At 39.8% G+C, this 26,134-nt stretch overlaps 1 protein-coding gene across 1 annotated transcript in view; it reads left to right on the forward strand.

Annotated features, from left to right (window-relative positions):
- Positions 1-26,134, forward strand: part of MET (MET proto-oncogene, receptor tyrosine kinase) — a 215,901-nt gene that overhangs the window by 129,425 nt on the left and 60,342 nt on the right. Inside the window, exon 10 of the mRNA XM_089672085.1 lies at positions 12,175-12,274. Within this exon, the coding sequence (XP_089528211.1) occupies positions 12,175-12,274 (100 nt within the window). The remainder of the gene's footprint in view (positions 1-12,174; positions 12,275-26,134) is intronic.

Here is a 26,134-nt window from a genome sequence, read left to right on the forward strand (position 1 = left end):
AGGGGTAGCAAACTCTGTAGAGTTTACTCTGTAGACTTTACTTTGTAGACTTTGCGTGTTGGAAGTGCAACAGGACAAATGTTCATAGTTTGAACAGCAGTAGTTTGAAAACAGCAGGAGTTTGGAAACAGCCAACTATCTTTGGTTAGTACTTGTGTTTGAATTTGAGTATATCTTTTTAAAATGTCTGGCTTAGTTCAGTGCAGTACTTGTTTGGCATTTGTTTTTCATGGTGCTTTTTAGATGTTGTCCCATTTGTATGCAGATTTCTAACATACGTGATGACATTGCTTGCCTAAATTCATTGGTTGGTGCCCTGCAGTCTGAGATCATGAGGCTGTCTAAGCCAATGTGTTCTGTTGAGCTGCCCTGCAAAAAGCCACCTCTTCCTCAAAGACTGCGCAGGAGCAGGAAAGTGTGAACAACCTTTGGGTCAGGAAGAGTGAGGTCTGTGGACCATAAACATATAGCTATTGATGTGGCACTGCATAACTCCTATAGTGTTCTTTCTGAGCTAGAAGCAGATACAAAGGTTGCAAACATAGCTAATTGTGAGCATAGGAAGGAGGACGCTGAGAAAAATATTGCTTTGCCAAAAGTAACTGTTTTATCTGAGGTTCCATTCCAAGCAAATGTTGTGGAAAAGGCTCCTAAAAGGAGAAGCCATCTTCTTGTTTGTGATTCAATTGTAAGAGGTGTTTCTTTAGGAAATCATGTGGAAGTGTCAAAGGAAGTTAGATGTTTACCCAGTGCTACTATTTGGAGAGATAAAAGGCGTATTTTAAAAAATATCAAAAAAGCTAGTGAAGAATGCAACGTTGATATTTTTGTGCACCTTGGCACAAATGATTTGTCTCAGAATGATGTGTATTCTGTACAGAAGGATTTTCAGTATTTGGGACAGGATCTTCAACATTTAGAGTGTACTGTTACATTTTTGGAGGTCTTACCTGTGCATAAAGAACAAGAGAAAGTACTTCATATAGCAGTGTTCAATGTTTAGTTGAAGGATTGGTGCAAAGCTGAAGGTTTTGGTTATTAGTCATGATGCTATCAGCTGACATTGAGCTGTTTAAAAAATATGGTCTGCACCCCTTACACCAGGGTCACTGAGCTTCTTAGTATGGAATTTAGGAGTTTTTTGGACATGCATTTAAACTGAAAAATGGGGGGAGAGATGTAATTGTTGAGGAGCATTTCTGTCCCCAGCAGGTTGAAACAAATGTGAGGGTTTGCATTGCTAAGGACTGGGCTGATTGGGTATGGGGTGGTCACTTCAGTTAAAGTTTCTGGTGGTAAAAATAAAGCAGTAGATAGCAGTGTTTGTCATGTCATCTGCACTAAAGCTCGTAGTTTAGGCAACAAGCTTTTTGAGCTGAAAGCTTTTATGTCTAGGGACAATTTGGACCTTGTTGCAATAACAGAAACGTGGTTCAAGTATTCAGATGGCTGAGAAATAACTATACCAGGCTATAGACTATACAGGAAAGATAGAGTAGGGAAGAGGGGAGGCGGAGTTGCCATATATGTCAAAATGAGCATAAGGCTAACGTTAATTCAAAAACAAATGAAATACTTGAAACCCTCTGGGGCTGCCTTCCAACCAGAGAGGTATCTTCTCTTAGAATTGGTGTAATATACAAACCCCCAGGACAGACTGAAGATTATGATAACTTCTTGATTGACGAGATAACTCAAATGGCAATGAAAGAGGAGGTTTTGATTTTGGGTGACTTCAACATCCCTGACATTAACCAGAATTCTCAAACTGCTATTACAAACAGGAGCAGGGATGTAATGGAAGCACTGAATGGGCTTTCTCTAAAACAATTAGTAAAAAGTCCAACCCGAGGTGATCATATTGTAGACCTAGTACTGACAAATGGGGATCGACTGTCTAATATTGATGTGAGAGAAAATTTGGGTTCTAGTGATCACCAATGTCTTTGCTGTGATACTAAAATAAGAACTGAAAAATTGTATACAAAAACAAAAGTTTTAGATTTCAAAAAGACGAATTTTGCTGAAATGTGTGAGTCTAAAAAATCAATTGTAAAGTTTGGAGTAAAACGACAGGAGTAAGTAATCAGTAGGCTCTGTTAAAGTCTACCATCCTAGAGGCAACTACAGTTGTGACCAAAATTATTCAACCCCCAATGCTGTAAAGGGGTTTAGGGACTATAGTGTACATTTGGAATTGTATTCAGAATCAAATCCTACAAGGACGTTGTAACTACCCAAATGCAACTAAAATGACATCAATTGTTTATGTAATACAGTAGTAAATGGTTCTTATGTGGTTTCTTCATTGCCACAATTATTCAACCCCTTAAAGACTACCACTCTGAAGAACAGAGGTTCATACAGGTGCTTTCCATCAGGTATTGAAAACACCTGTGGATGTCACCGAGCAGCAATCAAGCATAATAAGCACCAATTAGGCAGCTTTAAAATGACTGTGATACTCAGCTCCTTCTAGACATTTACTGGTGTGGTTACAAACATGGTGAAGGCAAGAGAATGGTCCAGGAAGACAAGAGAAGAGGTGATTTCTCTTCACAGGAAGGGCAATGGCTATAAGAAGATTGCAAAGATGTTAAACATACCAAGAGACACCTTAGGAAGCATCATTCGCAAATTCAAGGCAAAGGGCACTGTTGAAACGCTACCTGGTCGTGGCAGAAAGAAGATGCTGACTTCGACTGCTGTGCGCTACCTGAAGCGTAGAGTGGAGAGAAGTCCCCGTGTGACTGCTGAGGAACTGAGAAAAGATTTGTCAGATGTGGGTACAGAAGTTTCAGCCCAGACAATAAGACGCACACTGCGTAATGAAGGCCTCCGTGCCAGAACTCCCAGGCGTACCCCCTTGCTGTCTCCAAAGAATAAGAAGAGTCGACTGCAGTATGCCAAAAGCCATGTGGACAAACCACAAAAGTTGTGGGATAGTGTTCTGTGGACTGATGAAACAAAATTAGAACTGTTTGGGCCCATGGATCAACGCTATGTTTGGAGGAGGAAGAACAAGGCCTATGATGAAAAGAACACCTTGCCTACTGTGAAGCATGGTGGAGGGTCAATCATGCTTTGGGGCTGTTTTGCTTCTGCAGGTACAGGGAAGCTTCAGCGTGTGCAAGGTACCATGAATTCTCTTCAGTACCAGGAGATATTGGATGGAAACGTGATGCAGTCCGTCACACACCTGAGGCTTGGGAGACGTTGGACCTTTCAACAGGACAATGATCCCAAGCATACCTCCAAGTCCACTAGAGCATGGTTGCAGAGGAAAGGCTGGAACATTTTGGAGTGGCCATCGCAGTCACCAGACTTAAATCCGATTGAGAACCTCTGGTGGGACTTAAAGAAAGCAGTTGCAGTGCGCAAGCCTAAGAATGTGACTGAACTGGAGGCCTTTGCCCATGAAGAATGGGCGAAGATACCCGTAGATCGCTGCAAGACACTTGTGTCAAGCTATGCTTCACGTTTAAAAGCTGTTATAACTGTAAAAGGATGCTGTACTAAGTACTAAGATTGAATGTCACTTGGGGGTTGAATAAAACTGATAATGCTGTGAGCACAGAAAAGACATTTGTGGTTATTTCATTATAACTGTTATGTTATATTTGTCTGACCTACAAGTGCCTCTTTAATGTAAATGTAAGCAAGATGACTGAATGATCAAAAGCAATGTCAAACTGGCCAAAACACTCAATTTCAGTGGGGGTTGAATAATTTTGGTCACAACTGTAGATTATATGTCAGGCAAGTTAGTAAGAATAAACAGAAGAAAAAAACAATACGGTTCACTAAAGAGATAAGTAGGATAGTAAAGGAAGAAAAATCAGCATATGAGATTCAAGGCAACAGGAGGTTTAGCTGACAGAAAAGAGTATAAGGGGCCAAACACATTATCAGCACTGCCAAAACACATAAAGAGGAGGAAATTGCTCAATTTATTAAAAAAGGAGATACAACCTTGCTTAGGTACATTAGTGAAAAAATGAAAAAATACGATGGGATCACTAAAATGAAAAGTGGGCACATCACTTATGTTGAGGGAGACCTGGATGTAGCAAACCACTTAAACAATTACTATTATTCAGTCTTCTCAGAAATAAATTATACTAACAATTATAAGTTGGGAAATCATAATAGTTCTAGTAATGATGGATCATTTTTAGGATTTCAGGAGACAGAGGTAGCAGAGGAATTGGCTTGGTTAAAGATTAATAAAGCAACAGGCCCTGATGGTATTCATCCCAGAGTTCTAAGAGAACTTTGAGGTATAGTTGTTGGACCATTAACTGATCTTTTTAATTAATCTCTTCCAACAGGAGATGTTCCCTATGACTGGCGAACAGCTAATATTGTACCTATCCACAAGAAGAGCAGCAAGGTAGAAGCTGGTAATTACAGGCCAGTGAGTTTCACATCGTTTGTAGTCAAGTTAATGGAATCACTCCTTAAACACACAACTTGCTGGATCCAAAGCAGCATGGCTAGGCAGGGCAGATCATGTCAGACTAATCTGATTGGATTTTCTGACTATATTACCAATGTTTTGGACAGGGTGGTGCTGTGGACTTAGCATATCAAGATTTCAGCAACGTATTTGATACTGTTCCACTTAATGATCTAGTACAAAAGTTATACAAGCTAGGACTTAGCCCTTGGGTGGTTCAGTGGATATGCAGCTGGCTAAAGGATAGATACCAGAGTGTGGTTGTAAATGGGGTTCACTCGGAAAAGAGACAAGTCACTAGTGGTGTAACACAAGGTTCTGTACTAGGTCCTGTTCTATTTATTCTATATGTAAGTGATATAACTAAAGGTTTGTTGGGTAAGGTATGCATTTGTGCTGATGACTCAAAGGTGTGCAATAGGGTTGATATCCCTGGAGGTGTATGTAACATGGAACATGATTTGGCATTGCTGGAAGATTGGTCAAAAAATGGAAATTTCAGTTAAATGTTTCTAAATGTTAAATAATGCACCCAGGGAAAAAGAATCCCTTGAAAGAGTACAACATTGGGGGTACAGTGTTGGCCAGCACTTCAGCGGAAAAAGACTTGGGGGTACTTATTTCATATAATTGTAAAATGAGCGAACAGTGTTGCCAGGCAGTGGGGGAAGCGAATAGAATTCTAGGATGCAACACTAGAGGGGTCACCAGCAGGAGGAAGGAGGTCCTGATTCCCCTATATAGATCTTTAGTTAGACCTCATTTAGAATACTGTATCCAGTTCTGGAGACCTCACTTACAAAAAAGAAATTGATAAGATAGAACGGGTAACAAAAAATAGTGAAAGGTCTGGTGGATAAAACATATCAAGAGCGACTTCAGGAACTTAACATGTACAGTCTGGAGGAAAGAAGGGAAGGGGAGACATGATTGAAACCTTTAAATACATCATGGGGGTGGAATAAGGTTCAGGAGGGCAGTATTTTCAACATGAAATCAAAATTAAGAACACGGGGACATGACCTTAAACTAACCACAGAAAGTTCAAAACTAACCTCAGAAAGTACTATTCTACTGAAAGAGTAGTTGATGCTTGAAATAAACTTCCAGCAGAGATAGTGAGCCAGTCAACAGTAAATAGCTTCAAACATGCGTGAGACAAGATCTATACTCAGACAAAAAGTAAACAAAACAAAACAACAACAAAAAACAGAAAACCAAACAACCCCCTCCCCCCCCAAAAAAAACGGACAGACTCAATGGATCACTCAGTCTTTTTCTGCCGTCACTTTTCTATGTCTGTATGTTTTTGGGAGAAAAAATTAGGGATTTTCTTTTACTTTCATATGCAGTGATAATGGTAAACAGGACAAATAGGGTAATTCTCCTTAACGGGGACACAGAATATAAAAAAAAAACTGACAAGGGTTTTAATCCCTCTCCACTCCATTCAGAAAAAAACAAAAAACTTTAATGTTCATATTCTGGGCACATGTGCACTTTAAAGAGGAGCTTCAGTCAGTTCAGCAAAAATTAAAAGTCAGCAGCTACAAAAACTGTAGTTACTGACGTTTAATAAACACTCAACTTTCTAAGGATCTAGCACTGTCTTCACCCCGGCCATTTCTTCACTGGTCTTTGGGTCCCCAGTGCCGACATGTTAACTGCTAACTTTCCATTGCACATGCGTGAGCAGTGCTGTGCCTTTTGAATGGTCCAGCCTTCTGGGACCTGTGGTGTGTCCCAGAGGTTTGTGGGCAGGGAGAGGGAGAAGAACTTCTTCTCAGATCGCCTAGGTAATCTGACCAGAAGTGAGAGTGGGTACCCGTTAAAAGTTGGTACTCGCTTCTCCCCCAGCAAAATAATATATTCCAAATATGGCAGAGGAGGGGGGAGGAGGAGAAAGAGCAGAACTTCCCTATTTGGGTGAATTTCCACTTTAAAGTCCAATGCAATTTACAGCTTAACCACTTGCCGTCCGGCCGCTGTCCAGGGGTGGTGGCAGTCCAGGGGCGGGTTGCCGTTCATAAACGGCACCCGCCAGTATGGACTATGCGCGCTCCCTGGGAGCGCGCAGCACCGCAATCCAGTGCCCGCTGTGTCCTCCGGACACAGTGGAACACCGATCGTCATACGGGACCTCTGTGTGTGGTCCCGATCATGTGATCACTGGTTGGCCAATCAGTGATCACATGCAGAGTAGTAAGCAAGATGTCACTTCCTGACATCATTGCTTATTACGTGTGAAATCTGTGAATGATCACAGAGATCACATGGTACAGGGCCATTCACAACAGCCTTGTACCATGTACCAAGCTGTGACCAATCACAGCTAACACAGTAGTTCTCAATGGCTGCAAGAATGCAGCCAGAGAGAAGGAGAAATGATTGCTTTTACAGCCTTTATGGGTGTAAAGGCAATCAGCGTTTGAAGAAAAAAAAAAATCTTCATCACCCCCCACAAGTAGTACAGTGTCACCATGGTGACACTGTATTGCTAGGGTGACAGTATGTAGAAAAAAACCCATAAATAATAATATAAAAAAATAAAATAAAAATGTAAAAAAAAAATTAAAAAATTATAATTTTTGGTTATAAACTAATTTGGGTTATTTTTTTTTACTAAAAAGATAACCAAATAAATTTTGGAGAAGATTTATGAAGAAAGGTTATTTATTTGCAAAATTTTATAAGAAAAACACTTTTTTTCAACATTTTTGGACTTTTACATTTATATAGCAAACAAAATAAAAAATCCCAGTGGTGAATAAATAGCACCAAAATAAAGCTTTATCTGTCTCAAAAGAATGCTAACAAATTCATATTGGTACAGTGTTGCATGACCGCGCAATTGTCATTCAAAGTGAAAATTGTCCTGGACAGGAAGGGGGTAAAAGTGTCCGGACTGGAAGTGGTTAAAGCAACTAGATTCAGTGGAAAGCATGGCCTTTGCTGAATGACAAACTCTAGCTTTGAGTGTGTCTCATACTTCTGCAAAGAGACCAGTGCTTACACACAGAGAGAAAGGGTCGTTCTCTTCAGCATGCTGGCAGGGAAGATGCTTTTCCACTTAGGTTGTGGCTGCTTTTTAAAGAAAATGAACTGTAAGACCTTTTGGTTTTGATGCATTGGCCTGGCTATGAGATATTCTTTAATGAGTGAGTGAACATTGTAAATGAATATAAAATGTGAAACTAGCTATTTGAATGAAAATATTGACAAGAATATTCACTAAATACTGATTTTTTTTCTGATTTTAGCATTAAGGTTTAACACAATGCCCAGGTTCAAACGTAGGGACATTTTCACTTCTTCCAGGTACCAGTAATGGCAAACTGTTAATGGTCTTTTAAGACTATTTTACGCTTCACTGTATTTAAGCAAACATCAGTTTTTCTTTCTATACTATACTACAGCTTTCTACTTTTCTTGTGTAATTTATTTCCTTACATATAGATAAATATTAAGTAGTTTCATAGTTAATTGGATAAATGGGAGATATTACTAAAGTAGTATCTTTCCATTCATGATTCCCAGTCATTGGCACCACACCAGATGCACCAACACATTTTATCACACAAATTATCCATATTTATCTATTGATAGACTGGAAAAAAGAGAGAATAGAAAACAAGGGTGTTAGTCAATGTGCAATATCTGCACCTAGGAAAGCAGCAAAACCAGAACATTTTCTTTTCCTTTGTTCAGTGTTTTATGATAACATTTCAATTAATTACATTTTATTAGATCTTCCATCTATTATATTACACTGGAGAGAACTGCTGCACATAGCGCACATCATTACATTTAGGGGTAATCAATATATCTAGATATGTACATTCTTTAGAAAATGTAGGTTTGCAGAGTGTCAGGAATCTTGGGGGAGTTAAGGAAACCATTCCATAACTAGGATGCCAGGACATAAGAAGATTATTTTTGATTAACTGAAATGGTGAAATTTGTGACTAAGCTCTGTAGCTATTTTGGGTAATGTTTCTGGAATCCTTAAATATTTCAAAAGTGGCTTCTGGGGATATCAGCTACAGAGTAAAGCTAGATTTAAAAATATACAATATTTGGTTCCCAGAACTGTTTGAAAGTAAAGTTCACTTTCAATAAAAGTTTGGTTAGAGCCAGGTTTAGGACTATGCACAAATATCTGTTTTGTTGCACCTGTGTAATAGATTTTTTTCTTTAAGTTTTTTTTAAGTTATTTGTTTTAAAGACAGTATAGCGGTATTGTGAATAGGGCTAAAAAGGAACCAAAAGTTCCTCTACTATACCAAAACACAATCTAAAAATAGAAGGCATCTGCATGTCTGCCTTACATTGCAATTTATGTTGGTTGGGCCACGTAAATAATTTTTCAGCACAGACACAGACTAATATTGTACAACCACTTAACTGAAAGTGCCATCAGCTAATTCAGGCTTTTTGGCTATCATCAATTCTGTGTATCAGGGGCGGACTGACAACTCATGGGGCCCCCGGGCAATAAGAGATAATGGGGCCCCCTGTGTCTCCACCTACACTCAAGCCAAAGCCACACCCACACAAGACCCCATCTACATATTGTAGCTCAGTTGCATAGAAACGGCACTAAAAATAATTAAAAAAATAATAAAACAACATCGTGAGGTCCTCCCATCCATACCAAGCCCTATGGGTCTGGTATGGGTTTTAAGGGAAACCCTCACGCCAAAATTTAAAAAAATGGCGTGGGGTCCCCCCCAAGATCCATACCAGACCCTTATCCTGTCTTTTTTCACACAACACTTTTTTTTTTGTGAATGAATATCAGTACCATGTACCCCATACTCATTCACATGGGGGGTGGGATCTGGGGGCCCCTTTACTAAAGGGGGCTTCCAGATTCCGATAAGCTCCCTGCCCGCAGACCCCCCCTGGTATGGTTCAGGAGGGGGGCGCTCGGCTGTCCCCCCCCTTTCCTGAACTACCAGGCTACATGCTCGGATAAGGGTCTGGTATGGATTTTGGGGGGACTCCCACGCCATTTTTTTTTAAAATTTTGGTGTGGGGGTTCCCCTCAAAATCCATACCAGACCCAAATCATTTTTTTATTTGCCGGCAATTCTTTCTTTTACAGTCAGCTGTCTCATGCGGTATTTTAGTAGCTTACCGCTTAGTGAATTGTTCCCAGTGAGCCTTTCACTGGGCCCCCTACTGACCCAACGTCCTCGGGCTATGCCTGAATGCTGGAATGGTCAGTCCACCCCTACTGTGTATCAAAATAATGGCTTCTGTGGAATAGGGCTTGAAGACTGATGGTAAAATATAACCAGACAGATTATGGTGAGGTGTGCTCAAAGGAACCAAAAAATTAATCTGCTGAACCAGTGTGCAGTACAGTACAGACTTTGGTTCTGGATGCACAGTTGGCCTAGGAGAAAATTAACTATCTCCCATTATCCTAAATGAAGAAAAATATTTTTTGGATTTGCTACGAAATCAAGATATGCAGATACCTTCTGCTTTAAAGTGTATGTAAACCCTTACCTTGTAAAACAACCCATTCAGTTTAAAATAGAAATGAAAGACAAAACATTTTGTGTATAGATATAAAAAAATATTATAAATACCTTTTTTCACTGTTGTATAGGTGAACACATACCCTCTAAGTTCTTTATGCAGCTGAGAACAGAGAGCTGGGGGAGGAGAAACAGCCGAACACTGACCTTTCCAGTGAAAGGCCGTGCTGGGGTGGAGGGGGGCAGCATTTTCAGGACAAGCCTGATCATTAGAGAGCACACTATGTTCCCAGCACTGCTAGAAAACTGACCATATTGTGCTCTCATGCCTAGTGTAGTCAGTTTTATTAAGAAAACAGAGGGACTGGCAAGAACACCAGGGATTTCACACAAAGAAAGCAATACAAAGAAAACAGGACACGTTTTCATACAAGTACAGCAATCATATATCAAGACTATCAAATGTTGACTTTTCATACTCTTTAAGGGAATGTAAAGGTATTTTTTTTAAATAAACATGTTATACTCAGGAGGAGGGGATAGGGGGGGTTTATGGATGTGGGATCCCGCTCCTTCGAAATTTCTTGCCACTGCAGTCAAAAACGAATGTCAATTTGATTCCACTAATGGGTAGAAAATCAAATACATTTTCTTCAAATCAAAACATTTGAACAAAGTTATTCTAGTGTATGGCCAACTTAAAGATCAAGCTTTCAGACATGACAGAGTGTATAGTTCTTCATTGTGCCTGCATGTAGAGGTTTAGATACCAGGTTTCAACTACAGGTAAAAGCTGAACTTTTAGTCTTTGAGAAACAGAGAAAGTATAAGACAGGTAGTCCTATCTATGTAACAACAAAAACAGAAATTAAATTGTAATTTGATGTTAAAGGAAAAGTATAGCCAAAGTATTTTTGGCTCAACTTCTAATATAGGTCCTGTGACCAGTTTTGACAGCGGTTTAAAGCCCTCTGTCAACTGACATCACAGAGTTGATCCAGGCTCTGAAAAGCTCCTGTCCAGGCTCTGAAAAGATCCTAACCATATGAACTGAATCCACCTCCCAGCTGCTCCCAAAGCCCGGTGATCCAGTGAGCACTGGAGGGGCAGAGCAGAGAGCTGGGGATTGATAGTCACTGGCTCTCTGCTCACTGAAGACCGAAAAGTGAGTGATCAGCAGTCTTAGAAGCCTTGGGGGACAGATGCATCATTGCATGCTGAATCCACCTAGTTGAGCATAATTTTTTTTTTTATATACCAAAACCCATACTTCTCTTAAAAACCTCATTAAAAAGCAGTGGTGCCTGTAACTGTAGAAAGGAATACACTAATTTGTAATCTAGAATAATTATTTACTACCTAATCCCATAATTGTTATTACATTTGTCAAGCAAAGAAAAAAATATTTGCATCTATTCTAACCTGCAATGGCAGCAAGGTTTTATTGAAATAGCCAGAGTAGTAGTTTTGTGGGTAAAAGTAAAAGAATAACTAGCCATAATACATTTTAATAGCATGATTGAAGTGAAAATCATTATTATTATTATACAGTATTTATAAAGCGCCAATAGTTCGCTCAGCGCTGTACATTACAAAGGGGGACAGAACATGTGACAGAACAATAACAATACAATGCAAAACATGAGGGGATTGAGGGCCCTGCTCTTTCGAGTTTACAATCTAGGAGGGAGGGGATGGTGGCACAGGAGGAGATAGCTGTGGGGGATGGAGTGGTAGGAAGAGTGGAGAAGGTCGGCTAGTTAGCAGGGGGTGGGGTAGGCTTCCCTGAAGAGGTGGGTTTTCAGGGTGCGCCTAAAGGAGAGGAGAGTAGGTGATAATCTGATGGGTTCGGGCAGGGAGTTCCAGAGGATGGGTGACACCCTGGAGAAGTCCTGGAGGCGGGCATGGGAGGAGGAGACCAGGGAACTAGAGAGAAGGAGGTCTTGTGAGGAGCGGAGTGTGCGTGCTGGGTAGTACTTGGATATTAGCTCATAGCAAAATCATAGCAAGCTTTCATGGAATAAGTAACCATTAAACAGTTTAAAAAATGTACAAAGAAACCTTGCATCCTGTGTTTTCTACCCCAGTTATCCATGAACGTTACTATCCAATAATTACATGGTATCACCTTTGAAATTACTGTTTTGTAGTCTTTTTTTAGTGGCATAATATAAATTTCCTAGGACTGACACAGTGCCTAATAATAATATTGCTGTATTTTCACAGTGGAGGAAGCACAATCACAGCACACGGGCGAAATCTCAATGCAGTTGCCTCACCAAAGATGGTAATCCAGTTATCAGAACCAGAAAAACGTTTTAATATGGTGAGTGATATGTTTTATTTATTATATTTTCCCAGTCATTTTTTTTCTCATTTACCTGTCAATTGCAACCTCAAAAATAAATTGTACTTGTTTTCTTCCTAAGTTTTCCTGCACCACAAGATATCACAAAGACACCATAAATCACATTAAAATGAATATCCTGAAATTTTTGCTTTCTGCTGTTTTGCCTGAATTATATCAATAATGGATGGATTTCTAGTGCAAATCAATATTGTGATTTCAAAGGAGTTAAATACCACTGAATTTGTGTCTGTTTTTGCGTTGGGCCATGCATGATTGTCATCTTATTATAAGGTTTACCAGTTGAAATGTTAAACATGTGCATTCATTTATGCCTGTACTATACTGGTTATTTAGAGATCCCCAGATTTTTATTTTCTCTAGTGCAGAGTGACTTTTTTGGGAAAGAGTTAAAGCTCTTCTGCTAAAAATTGCTAATATCAGCAATTAATAGAAAATTGTAATTAACGATGTAATTGCCATAGTCACTGGCTATTTGTTGCTAAGAAGTGATTTATTACAGCTACAGGTCAAGCCCGTGCTACATCATTACAGTAGAGTTCGCTGTTACAAACCGCTCTTCTAGAGTAAATTGTTGGTAAGCCATAGAGGTGAATGCAGAGCATTTGTCGCTGACCAACTGAGCTACAAATCGCTGTAAAATTACCAAGTTAGCAAGTTCAATAACTATGATTTCCTTGACGAGAAATCGCAAAAAGAAAAAAAAAGAGCATTGCTCTGAATAAATCTCCTGTCTGACATGGTCTTAAAAAGCTCAGCGCATTTTAGAACACATTCTGTAGGATGCTATTAATCATTGCTATATATTTAAGTGTGCGTTTAAAGCTTAATGATTGTTATTTTTTCAGCGACAGGAAAAGTGGGCCTGTTTACCAGAAACATGGTGGAAACACGGTTGAACTAAAAATAACATTCTATGAAACAAAACCAGCCAGTCTTATTGGGCAAGATAAAACATGACATGGGAAAATCTCAGGCTTTGCCAAGTTGCAGCTCCTAATCCTTGTTACTTTCCTCCTAATACTAGTCTGCTTAACCTTCCGCTGTTCTCTCTCATACTGTCGCACTCCTCCTGTCTATCATTTTCTTGTGTATAAGAGAATAGAATGGATCTTATTCATATACCACACACCTGCCAAATCTGTGAGACAAAGGTTACTTTTATATACTGTAACTATGACAAATCCGGACTCAAACCTTAGCAGTCAGAAGAGTTGCTTTTTCATTATCATATTGCTCAGTGGTAATTTCAGTAAAAGTCTGGCACTAAAGCATTACTAACAAATGCATTTAAAACATTGCTTGATAAGATAACTTTACATTGAAAGCCATTTGTATCACTATCTTAAGTCAATAACAACAGAGGTAAAGGTCCTAAGGTACTCATAGGTAATAGGTGATAGTAATCCAATTCTAGCAGTTGTGACCCATTCATATTATAATCCCACAGAGTACAGAGTATGAAGGATCAAGTCAGACAGCCTTAGGGAACTAAGAATCTGAAAAATTTGTAAGCCACATTACACATAATTAGATGGCTTTGGAAGTACACTCTGTGTGTTTGCAAAATAGGTATGTGCTATATAGAGTATGTCTGGGTGACAGCTAATCTATAGATCTCTAAAGTAGATTTGTTTTCTCCTTAATGTACATCCTATTTGGATATCTTTTAGTCCTTGTGCACACTGGATGTTTTTACAGCTGCTGTTTCTGGCTTTTGATGTTTTTTCCTATAGATAGTAAACTCCCCAGCATGTTATCCTATGTGTCCATGCACACATAGACTGTAATCAGCGTTTTTTGGCTGGGAAAAAAAACCCAGGACAAGTGGGTTTCTAGAGAAGTTTTATAGCTGTAAAAATGCTCTAACGCTGAAAAACACAGTAAATCGCTGCAAACCAGCGTTTTTGGATGTTTTTTTACTTAAAAAAACTCTAAAAACGCTGAAAACCGCAAACTCAAAAAAAGTGGCTAATCGCTAATGCAAAAACTCTAAGAAAACTCCGAAAAATTCATGCTACACAGCTAATGTTACCAGCGTTATTAAAACACCCAGTGTGCATGGAGCCTTATTGCTGAAAATGAGCCATGAGTTTGCTGCATCATGGCTATAAACAAAGACACTTAAATCTTATTTTCGAGACACAAAAGACTCCACTTGTGTGATGTTACTTACATTTGCAGTGTTGGAGGACATTAAGGAACATGTTTGGGAAACACCGCCCTTACTCTTTGTTCTTCACTTCTTTTCACTTTATTTTTTCCACATACTTGTTCTCACCATTGCTGTTTTCATTTATATACAGCACATTGCATCATTTGTATTAGTATCACATATCTGGTTTGAGGCTGGGCTGACAAGAGGGCTTCCTGTACACCTCTGGTCCAAACACTGCTGGAATGGAGAACAGGGGATGAGAGTGCACGAGCATGGGTGCCAAAAGTCCTGTCCGTGAAAGTTGACTGTGAGGTGTGCATACAGACTGATAGGAGACACTTTGGGGAAGCAGACTGGACAGCAGCTGGTAGGAAGACATGAGCCCATGACAGGCTGAAAGCATGGTCTGAGACAGGTTGTGGTCATCAACCGAGGAGGGAGACAGCAGGCAAGGCAGAAGACAGCTTTGCAGTCTGAAGGCAGATCAGTTTCACTCGGGTAGATCAGTAGAATCTTCGTCAAGAGGCAGGCTAACATCACACTAAGAAGTCAGAAAAAATGAGCCATGGTCAGAAAATAGCTGAGTCAGCAATGAATAAGCAGATCACAGGAATAGACTCAGGTAAACACTTCCTGGCTCAGCTCTGTTCCTCAAATAGGCCATCTTGTGTCAAGACTGGGATTAGGTGTGCATGCCTGTATACATATATGCCCATATGTTTCGCACAGCGTGCCCACGTGAATTAGCAAACTAACATGAGTCACATGCTTACATGAGCTAGCATGTTTAGATTGGTGCACATGCGTGTCATCTTCTGACATCATCCTGATAATTAGAACCACTTCCAACCTCAATTGTCTTTGAGCCTAATGCATACAGGGCCACTTTTGGGCCAATATAGAGCCAAAATAACTGCACAAATTTGCAGAAATACATGAACTCAAAGAAAATATTTTCCCACTTTTAATTGAGATCAGAATCCAAGTGCTACAATGCTTCATTGCTGACCACTGAGCCCCTAAACTACCCCAGAGCTATTTTTGAAAGCATCCTAATTACAGCCACATGTCCAGCAGAACTATTCTACAATCATATGCACAGCCATTATTTTCATAGGGCATACCAAATCCTACAACCATGTGAACAATCATGCTATATGGCCAAGTTTGTGGATAATTGACCATTATAGCTGATGGTCACACTGGAATTCCAATTTATCCCTTATGTGTTCAATAGGTTGTAGTCTGGGCTTTGTGCAGGCCACTCAAGTTACTCCACACCAATGGCACCAAAACCATTTCTTTATGGACCTGGCTTTGTGTGCAGGAGAATATCCACACTAGAACAGAAAAGGGCTTCCCAAATCTCTTGTCACAAGGTTAAAAGTGCAAAATGTCTTTGCTTGCTGTAATTTTTGTCCGGCCACCATACAACCATATGAACAAGCCTAGGCCTTTTTTCTATTTTTTAAATTTCACAGTGTTATATTCTCAAAAATACAACACAGTATCCCATTCAGTCTGTCTCTTCTGATTCATATTGACAAACAGATAGTTTTCAGTTTTCTCCAATAATATAAACAAAATGTAAAGGCGGTATAACTTTTTTTCCATTAAAATATACATAATTCAATTACATGTAAAGGTGCTGCTTTGTGGGCAGTATTCTAATTGAGTAGCCAGTAGATTAAATTACAGCATTTCCTCATTGTTCTGCAATCCAATATTTCTTGAAAACTAAAACCATCATATTCTTCAATTGCTAAAACCAATTTGGAGCTTAAAATGTCATGTCAAATCACATAACAGCAAGGTCATCGCAAATGAGATTTTCCTGCCCCTACCAATCAGTCATATTGCATCACTTCTAAAGAGCATTATTAGATTTTATCATTCCGTAAGAGCATCTTCTCCACTGACCTGTCTGGTAAAATGTGTGGTCTGCACTTGTGAACCACTTCTATAGAATAGCCTCAAAGAGAGTTACATATACCACCATTATTAATTTAAAGGACATCACTACTCGACAGTTGATAACAAGAGCAATGAATTCACCAATAATACAATAAAAGGAAGGATTACCGAATATGGGAGCCAGTCACAGTTCAAAGAATGTGTAACCCTCTTCAGAGCTCTGTGTCAGCTCAGGCATTGAAGTCAAGTAACTAAAAGAAAATGATCTTTCTTTGAGCTGCATTCTCTTTAAAAATTAAGAGGTTTTTTTTCAGTAGTTATCAATAAAATAATTTCTGTCTTTCATGTTAAAATTTCTGCAGTTAAAGTATAATGCCATTTTGATTAAATATGCTATATTTTGGCAACAGAGCAAAAGGCCTGCTTTTGTAAATACCACCCTTTTTTTAAGCTGAATATGTATTTATTGAAATTTCTGAACAGTACAATGAATATGGAGTGACATGGATAGTAAACAGCAACTCCATAACAAAAAGTGTATCACAATATAAAGGTATAAAGCAGACATGCACTAATGGCAACAAAAAGGGTCACTTTAAAAAGGATCCAAAAGACTTCCATGAATGAATGAACTGCAAGTCCCGACAGCCTTAGCTGGTGCAATGCTTTCCAAGCTCCTTTGGACAAAAATAATAAATGCACATTTTTTTACCTGCATAAAAATGTGCTTTTATTATTTTTTGGCAAAACGTGAATTTTTCCTTTAATATCATATGCAGCTGGGTTTTTTTTTAAAGTTTGGGACCTCATGGCCATCTCAGATATGAGATTTGTGGTGTACTGTAAAACCTATCACTTATGTGTATGCACCTAGAAGGTATTAAAATGTACTGACAGCATAAAATAATATTAACCAAAACACATGAATGTAACATGATGAGAGAAAGGAATTCATTATTTTGTTTGTACAGACAGAGTAGGTCTCTGATTGTTCTCATTTATCCAGGTCATTGTAGTAATTAGTAGTAGTAATTAGTCACATTCAATTGGACTTGTTGTGTTATGTTCAGGACAATTCATAGCGTTTCCAATCCACTTCTTCAGCTCTAATGAGTGCCAGGAAGATACCACAGCATAGACAGAGTAATGTCAGAGTCTACTGGAATAACTCTGGGGCCTATCATTGATTACAAAGATGTTTAAAGGCACAGTTCACCTTTACAAAAAAACTGCCTGTGAAGGTAATGTCTATATATAAAATGTACTTAGATAAAAACAAACTGTGCAGCTTTGACCAACGTTGAATACTGCTCTTGCTATAGACCATTTATGTACCTTCTGAAGCCTGACTGAAAAACTCTCAGAAATCACATCATCCCATCCTGCCTTGTTGCTAGGATGTTGCTAAGAGACTCCCATCTGTTTCTGTTCACCTCCACCATCACAGCTGTGATGGTGTTACAAAAGGTATATAGTACTTGCAAGCCAAGTCACCCTGGGGTCAGAAGGAACCTGGGGGCACCCATGCAAGTGATGAGGAATCCAAAAAGAAAACTTAGAGTTTTGGCATTCACGGGTTTTGAGCAACACAGGGATCACGCAAGAATGAGTTCTTGAGATTAGAGGTACAGATGTTACTGCCAACCCTGAGAGTAAAAGAGAAAAATACTATTATGAGATACCTACATTGAGAAACCATTAGACAGTATCACACTAGCAACACTGTAGCAGAGACTTGTAACAGTCACACATTTCTCTACTTATCAGCCATATTTTTCTAATAACTAAAAACTTGGGAGAGCAACTCTGTATCTGTTACAATATCAGTCATATGACATGCCCCTTAAGGCACCATTCAGGCAGGCACATGAGGCGGCCATGTATGCAGCCATGGCACACTGGTCTATTAGCTGCAACACCTGTTTGAGTCTGCGTTCCTTAAGACAACAATACAAAAACCTGAGCATGTATTTCAACATAGATATCTAAGAGGGGCTTGCAGCTAATCTGAAATTATGGGACCAGCAAGATCACGTCAGACAGGGGTACCAAAAAGCACTCCGAGATCAGGAGAGATCAGGGAGAAGAAGACAGATGACAAACAAAAAAGGGCAGGAATTTTAACCATTCTTTACTCTATCCAAAACAAAAAACTTTTAACTTTGAATATACTTCCGTCAATCACCAATGTGGACAGTACCACCAATTTATCCTTACCCAGCTAGAAGAACAGACAACTATTTTTTAATTTTACTTTATGATTATCGGGTTCCGAGGACTATTTTATACGTATTCTATGTACCCTGGTTTGTTAGCTTTGTGAAATGAGCCTGTGGTCTTTTGTCATCTCTGCTATACTTCTAAATTGATTTGAGGACAAAAAAGCATCCAAATTTGGATCTTTGGACTTATTTCAACAAGATCCAAATGGATAAAAGTTGATTAGTAAACTTAAAGCTGAGATATAGTGTGATGTAGTGTTCTAGAGCTCCTTGTTGGGCACTTACATCTTCGGACAATCTGCTTCCAGGTACTGATCTTCGGCCATTTTTATTGGCTGAGCTGAGATGATGTGACTGCTGTGCATGCCCGGGAGTACATTCATCTCGGCATTGCCTTAATTGAACACTGAACGATGTCTGACACATTATCAGTAAATTAAGTGTATTATTACCTTTTTTTCCAGAATTTGTATTATGTATGCTATGTGCATCTTTAGGTCCTCCTTCCTGTACTACACAATAAAATGTAGAAGATATATATCTAATATAACTCACTTTCAATATTTAATTAGCTAGTTTCCAAAAAGTTTCATTTTTAGAAGTCACTAAAATATAACAAATAAACAAGATACTCTCAATTGACAGAAATGATTTTGGAGCCATCATGAAACAATCTCGCTGTGTACAGGGCATAAATCACAGCGTCGGATAATGCTAGGTGAGCAGTGGTTTGGAAAATTTTGACTGACTTGTTTTGATCTCTTCTGATACAGCTGGGGAGCTGATTTGTTGTGCACTCAATAGCGGATGTGCATGTCTGGTGAAAAGGGATTGCCTGAGGTTCCTTTGATTCACTTCAAGTAGTCCAATCCCCATGTGTACAGACACTTTTCAGCTAGTCATGAAACAGCAAGCAGACAAACTTTTTAAATACCAGTAATAATGACCGGTGTATGACATTCCCTAGTCTCATGGCTCCACTTTGTTAAGCAAACCTATACATTATGTGCAGAAAGGCTTAACAAGCATTAATTTTTACCTTGCTTCCTCCTGAATTATTTATCATATCTTTAGCTACAAATATAATGCCATTTGTTCATGGAAATAATGTTTTGTTTGCCTTGTTCTAAATCGTTTCAAATTTAATGAATATTATAGTAGAGTCTTATCCTGCAACACATTAACATTGTCAACAGAATGATAATAAGGAATGGGGTAATATTACTGCCATTTAACAAGCTGACATCTCCTTAAATATTTGATTTATGTGAAATTGATGAAACTCAATTCCCTTTAATGTCAGCACCCATCAGTGGAGATACTGGTGACGAGATGTAATCTTCTCTTGAAGTCAAAAACCATTGTCCTGGACAGCTATTGTATAGCAATAATAATAATGACCAACTGAAAGCACAAATATGGTGAACTAGAATGCAAATGTTAATAAAAGAAACCAACAAAAAATGACGTGAAAAAACCTTCTTTAAAAAAATTTAAAGAAGCAAATATCACAAAATGAGATGTTTTTCATTTATATAGGGGCTGATTGACTTAAATAGGGAATTGTATGCTGGTCCAGGCAACCAATGACTATTTTAACAGAACATGTGCAAAGGAATTAAAATAAATTGCATATGCTTGGATTTCGGAAGCAGGTTTGTTGGTCTTTACTTAAAACCACATCTTTTTTGCGATTCAGCTTCTTATTGTTATAGTTTTGGAAAATCCCATATATAACAAAGTTATATATAAGTGCCTGGAAGCTCACCCACAAGGAAATATCCATAAAAATCCAAAAAATATAGAAGAACTCATGGGTCTTGTAGAGGGGGTAGCAACAATGTAAAAACTCTCTCAGCGCACTATTGTCTCATATCCTGTGAATATACAAAAAAATATATATACAAAAAGTCCATGAGTCCATAATGTCCGCAACTGTTTAACCGTTTAAATGGCAGCCACCCCAAAGTGAGCCATCTCCAAAGAAGATAATATGTGGAAAGAAAAAAGGAGAGAGGTGCCTTCTAAGTGCAGTATTGTACAGTTTAATAAGCCACAAATGATTTAAAAACTCACAATAATGAAGTACTTTAAAAGCCCATCAGTAAGGTAATCTCTAGGTTTGCCGCCATCATCCTTATCCTGCAGGTATCTGTCTGACCGCAATGGAGCCGCCACAGGTGGTGAAGAAGGTCCTAGAGCACTGTAGATGGTAAGGAGTCCCAGGACACCTCCGCTGAAACTGGAAGATTGCCTTGCCTCTCTTCTCTCTGGTTGTTGACCTTTCCCCTTGGTGATGTCACGTCCACCCAGCTTGCGGTTCACGCTGGTCACAGTCACTTCTGGCTCCGGCAGCAGTGTCCTGTGACTTCTCACCATCTACAGCGCTCTGGGACCTTCCTCACCACCCATGGTGGCCTCATTGCAGTCGGACGGATCCCTGCAGGATACGGATGACGGCGGCAAACCTAGAGATTACTTTATTGATGGGCTTTTAAACCACTTCATTATTGTGAATTTTTAAATCACTTGGGGCTTATTAAACTGTACAATACTGCACTTAGAACGTGCCTCTCTCCTTTTTTCTTTCCACATATTAGAGTGGATAGCAACAGCTTTTGAATGAAGCTCAGTCTTATATAAGCCCTATATAAAAAAAATTCCAGGATTGCTGTAGCCAAAATGTATTACAATAAATGTTGACATTTTGACTACAACAATCTTGGGCTTTTATCTTTTTATATATGGCCTTTGGGGCCTGATTGCATTGTAGCTCACTCTGCCTATTCAATTATACACTGCTCAAAAAAACTAAAGGAACATACATCAGATCTCAATGGGGAAAAATATCATGCTGGATATCTGTATTGATATGGACTGGGTAATGTGTTAGGAACATAAGGATGCCCCATCGTTTGGAAATGAAAATTATTAACCTACAGAGGACTGAATTCAAAGACATCTTGAAAATCAAAGTTAAAAAAATGATGCAGCAGACTAGTCCATTTTGCTGAAATTTCATTGCAGCAACTCAAAATGGTACTCAGTAGTTTGTATGGCCCTCATGTGCCCTCATGTGAATGCATGCCTGACAACATCAGGGCATGCTCCTAATTAGACGTCGGATGGTGTCCTAGGGGTATTTCCTCCCAGATCTGGACCAGAGCATCACTGAGCTCCTGGACAGTCTGAGGTGCAACCTGGCGTCATCGGATGGACCGAAACATGATATGCCAGAAGTGTTCAATTGGATTTAGGTCATGCGAGCTTAGGGTTCATTCAATGGCATCAATTTCTTCATCCTCCAAGAATGGCCTGCATACTCTCGCCACATGAGGCCGGGCATTGTCATGCACCAGGAGGAACCATGAACCCACTGCACTAATGTAGGGTCTGACAATGGGTCCAAGGATTTCATCCTGATACCTAAAGGCAGTCAGGGTGCCATCGTCTAGCCTGTAGAGTTCTGTGCGGCCCTCCATGGATAGTCCTCCCCAGTTCATCACTGACCCACCACCAAAACAGCCATGCTGAACGATGTTACAAGCAACATAACATTCTCCACGGCTTCTCCAGACCCTTTCACGTCTGTCACATGTGCTCAGGGTGAACCTGCTGTCATCTGTGAAAAACACAGCGCGCTAGTGGCGGACCTGTCAATTCTGGTGTTTAATGGCAAATGCCAATCGAGCTCTATGGTGCCAGGCAGTGAGCACAGGGCCCACTTGAGGATTTCGGGCCCTCAGGCCATCCTCATGAAGTCTATTTCTGATTGTTTGGTCAGAGACATTCACACCAGTGGCCTGCTGGAAGTCATTTTGTAGGGCTCTGGCAGTGCTTATCCTGTTCCTTCTTGCACAAAGGAGCAGATACTGGTCCTGCTGATGGATTAGGGTTCTTCTACGGCCCTGTCCAGCTCTCCTAGAGTAACTGCCTGTCTCTTGGAATCTCCTCCATGCTCTTGAGATTGTGCTGGGAGACACAGCAAACCTTCTGGCAAAGGCACATATTGATGCGCCATCCTGGAGGAGTTGGACTGCCTCTGCAACTTCTGTATGGTTCGGGTATCGCCGCATGCTACCAGTAGTGACACTGACCCAATCCAAATGCAAAAATAGTGAAAAACAGTCAGAAAATATGAATAGGAGAAAAAATGTCAGTAGCCTCCACCTGTAAAACCATTCCTGTTATGGGGGTTGTCTCATTGTTGCCCATCTAGTGCACCTGTTGTTACAGTCATTAACATCAAAATAGCTGAAACTGATTAACAACCCCCTCTGCTACTTAAACTGACCAGATCAATATCTCAGGAGTTTAACTGACGTAATGCTATACTCTGATTAAAAATTGTTCCTTTTATTTTTTTGAGCAGTGTATATACAGTGAATGAACCATGGATGTAAGCCCCCGTTAAGCCTGCAACAGGACTTCTTTCTCAGCCACAGAACATTGCTTCCCCCCTGCAAGGACTGATAGAGTGCAGGGAAAAGAGAGGAGCAAGGCAAGATGCTTATTGGCCTATCCCTAGCAACAGGAAGGAATGATTTTCTGTTGACCACTGACAGAGAGCCTGCATGAGAGGTCCTGAGTGGTGACAGAAGGTTGTTGTGGGTGCCCAGGATCTGTGCTGTGCTGGGGGACTGGGGTAAGCACAGCCCTTTATCCCCACAAGTGACAAAAACATTGAGTTACTAGCCAGTACAGTGGTTCTGACCAGAGGCTGTGTTGTGTGTACTATGCTGTGCTGCCACTATACAGGTGCTACACAGAGAGTAGAGCAACAAAACTGATGTATTGTGAGCTGTACTATGCTGGGCAGAGCGCTGAGGGCAATGGAGAGCTATACGATGTAAAGGGCTGCTTCCAAACAGTGCGATGCTGGGTCAGCGAGTCAAACTGCGCAAGACTGACTGTAGATAGCAATATTTGCAGAGCTATATAGGGCAGAGCCACAAAGAATGGTGTCAAGATCTTTAGAGTGGTGTCCAGATATTTGGAGAGTGAGACTATAGTTAGAGAAGATTGCAGACTCACCAGCTTGAGAGGGAAGCCCTCTGAGTGTGGCAAGACCTCACACCTTGCCTTCGAGAGACAGACTTGGACCAGCATTTGTGGTGAGAGGCCTATTGCCCACATGAGTTCAGTGTACTTTGCTGCCACCCAGACTGAGTTCTCCTGTGGGAATTCCAAGGCCCCAATAATGGCAAACTGAGACCCCACTAGTTAGTGGCATAGATAGGGCCTCTTGTTTGCACATAGGCAACATATTCAAGACCTTTGTCCTTGATAGTAACACTTGAACTATTTTTTGACATTCATTGCTGTGAGTTCTGGGAGAGTTCAGGGCAGGCCATCCTTGAGAGGGATAGATCCAACCACTCTTTAGGGGTTACTACTCTTTATATATATATATATATATATATATATATATATATATATATATAATAGAGAGAGAGAGAGAAAGAGTAATATTTAGGAGTTATTGCGCTTACCATTGAGTACAGTCCACGCCAGATATGCTGTTTAAGGGCTTGTTGGCCTGCTTTTCTTAAAACAGAAAGAAAATTCCAACAAAGCAAATGGCTTCCCTCACAGGGGTTTCCACCGTCAACACAAAAAAAAAAAAAAAGGTAATATTCAGCCTCCCGGCATCTTTATCAGCAATGTAGCATAAGCCTTGTGCTCTGGCCCTCTAAAACAGCATCCCTATATTCATGTCCTCTGTCTGTTCTATCACAGATTGCACCATGCAGACATGCACACTTCTGGCTGTTCCCTTGCAACCAAATGGGCTCCTTGGGAGGGTGGAGCCTCAATCTACTGTCAGGTCTCAGAGTATAACAGATGTGAACACCTGCACCATCAGTATGATGATTGCATGCAAAACCTGGTCCCAGGATTGGAGATTTCCTCTCCCAAATCTCTGTGAAATCTCTGGGCTCCAGGTCCCAAACCAGGCTTTACCAAACACTGAGGAAACTGCAAACCCAGTTTCCTCCGAATTAAATAAGCACCCTGGAGCCCTTTAACCTGCCTAGTTGAGAATCCTGGGTGACCTAAAACCCTTTAAACACCATGACAGGCACCACACTGTCACAATATACAGCATATTACTAAAAGACAGATCTCAGTGACCCATCTTTTAACCACTTCCCGTCCGACCCATGTACATAAATGGCCGGAGGGGAGCGCTGCCGGAGCGGGTGGACGTCTCTAAATGTTCCCCCACATCCATTGCCTGTGCGCGCTCCCTGGGAGCGCGTGGCACCGTGATCGGTGCCCGCTGTGTCTGGAGGACACAATGGAACACCGATCACAGTACGGGACCTGTATGTGAGGTCCCGATTCATGTAATCCCTGATTGGCCAATCAGTGATCACATGAATAGCAGTAAACAAAATGTCACTCCCTGACATCATTGCTTACTACTTGTGAAATCGCTGAATGATCACAGAGGTCACATGGTACAAGGCTATTCACAACAGCCTTGTACCATGTGACAAGCTGTGACCAATCACAGCTCACACAGTATTTCTCAATGGCTGCAAGAATGCAGCCAGAGAGAAGGAGAAATGATTGATTTTACAGCCTTTATGGGTGTAAAAGCAGTGTAAAAAAAGAAAAAAAAATCTTCATCACCCTCCACAAATAGTACAGTGTCACTATGGTGACACTGTACTGCTAGGGTGACAGTATGTTAAAAAAAAAACATAAATAGTAATATAAAAAAAAATAAAAATGTAAAAAAAATTTTGAATAATTATAATTTTTGGTTATAAACTTATTTGGGTTATTTTTTTACTGAAAATACAGATGAATACATTTTGGACAAGATTTATGAAGAAAGATTATTTATTTGTAAAACTATATAAGAAAAACTTTTTTTTAATTTTTGGGCTTTTTCATTTATATAGCAAAAAAATAAAAACCCCAGTGGTGAGTAAATACCACCGAAATAAAGTTTTATCTGTCTCAATAAAATGCTAAAAAATTCATATGGGTACAGTGTTGCATGACTGCGCAACTGTCATTCAAAGTGTGATAACACTGAAAGCTGAAAATTGGCCTGGACAGGAAGGGGGTAAAAGTGGCCGAACTTGAAGTGGTTAATAAAACTTTGGTCAGTGCTGACTGAGCTGACCAATTGTGGTTTGAGGTGTAAAAAAGTTCAAAGGGATCTCTTTTGTTGAACTTCACTCTAGGAGTGTATTGTTACCACATGTCTCTGATGACTAAGATGTCATTTGACTTTGTATACAATGAAAAGGTTGCTGTCCTGAAGATATTTCCTTGTGGCTTTTTATTGACAGTTTATGATGTGTGAGCTTCAGTTTCACATTATGTTATATTAGAGAGCCAAGACATTTTGTAGTACCAGTGTGACACAATGATAGTAAGTTCATGCTATGCAAATGTAAATAAAACTACATATGCCACAAACTATTGACTTCAAAAGTGTGCGTTATACTATTGTTATGCATGAGCATTTATGCTATAGGTTAATGCAGATTATTTACTTAAAAG

The sequence above is a fragment of the Staurois parvus genome, unplaced genomic scaffold (assembly GCF_062004578.1).
Source record: "Staurois parvus isolate SC_StPar_1 unplaced genomic scaffold, SC_StPar_1.0 ptg000120l, whole genome shotgun sequence".
Lineage (NCBI taxonomy): Eukaryota > Metazoa > Chordata > Amphibia > Anura > Ranidae > Staurois > Staurois parvus.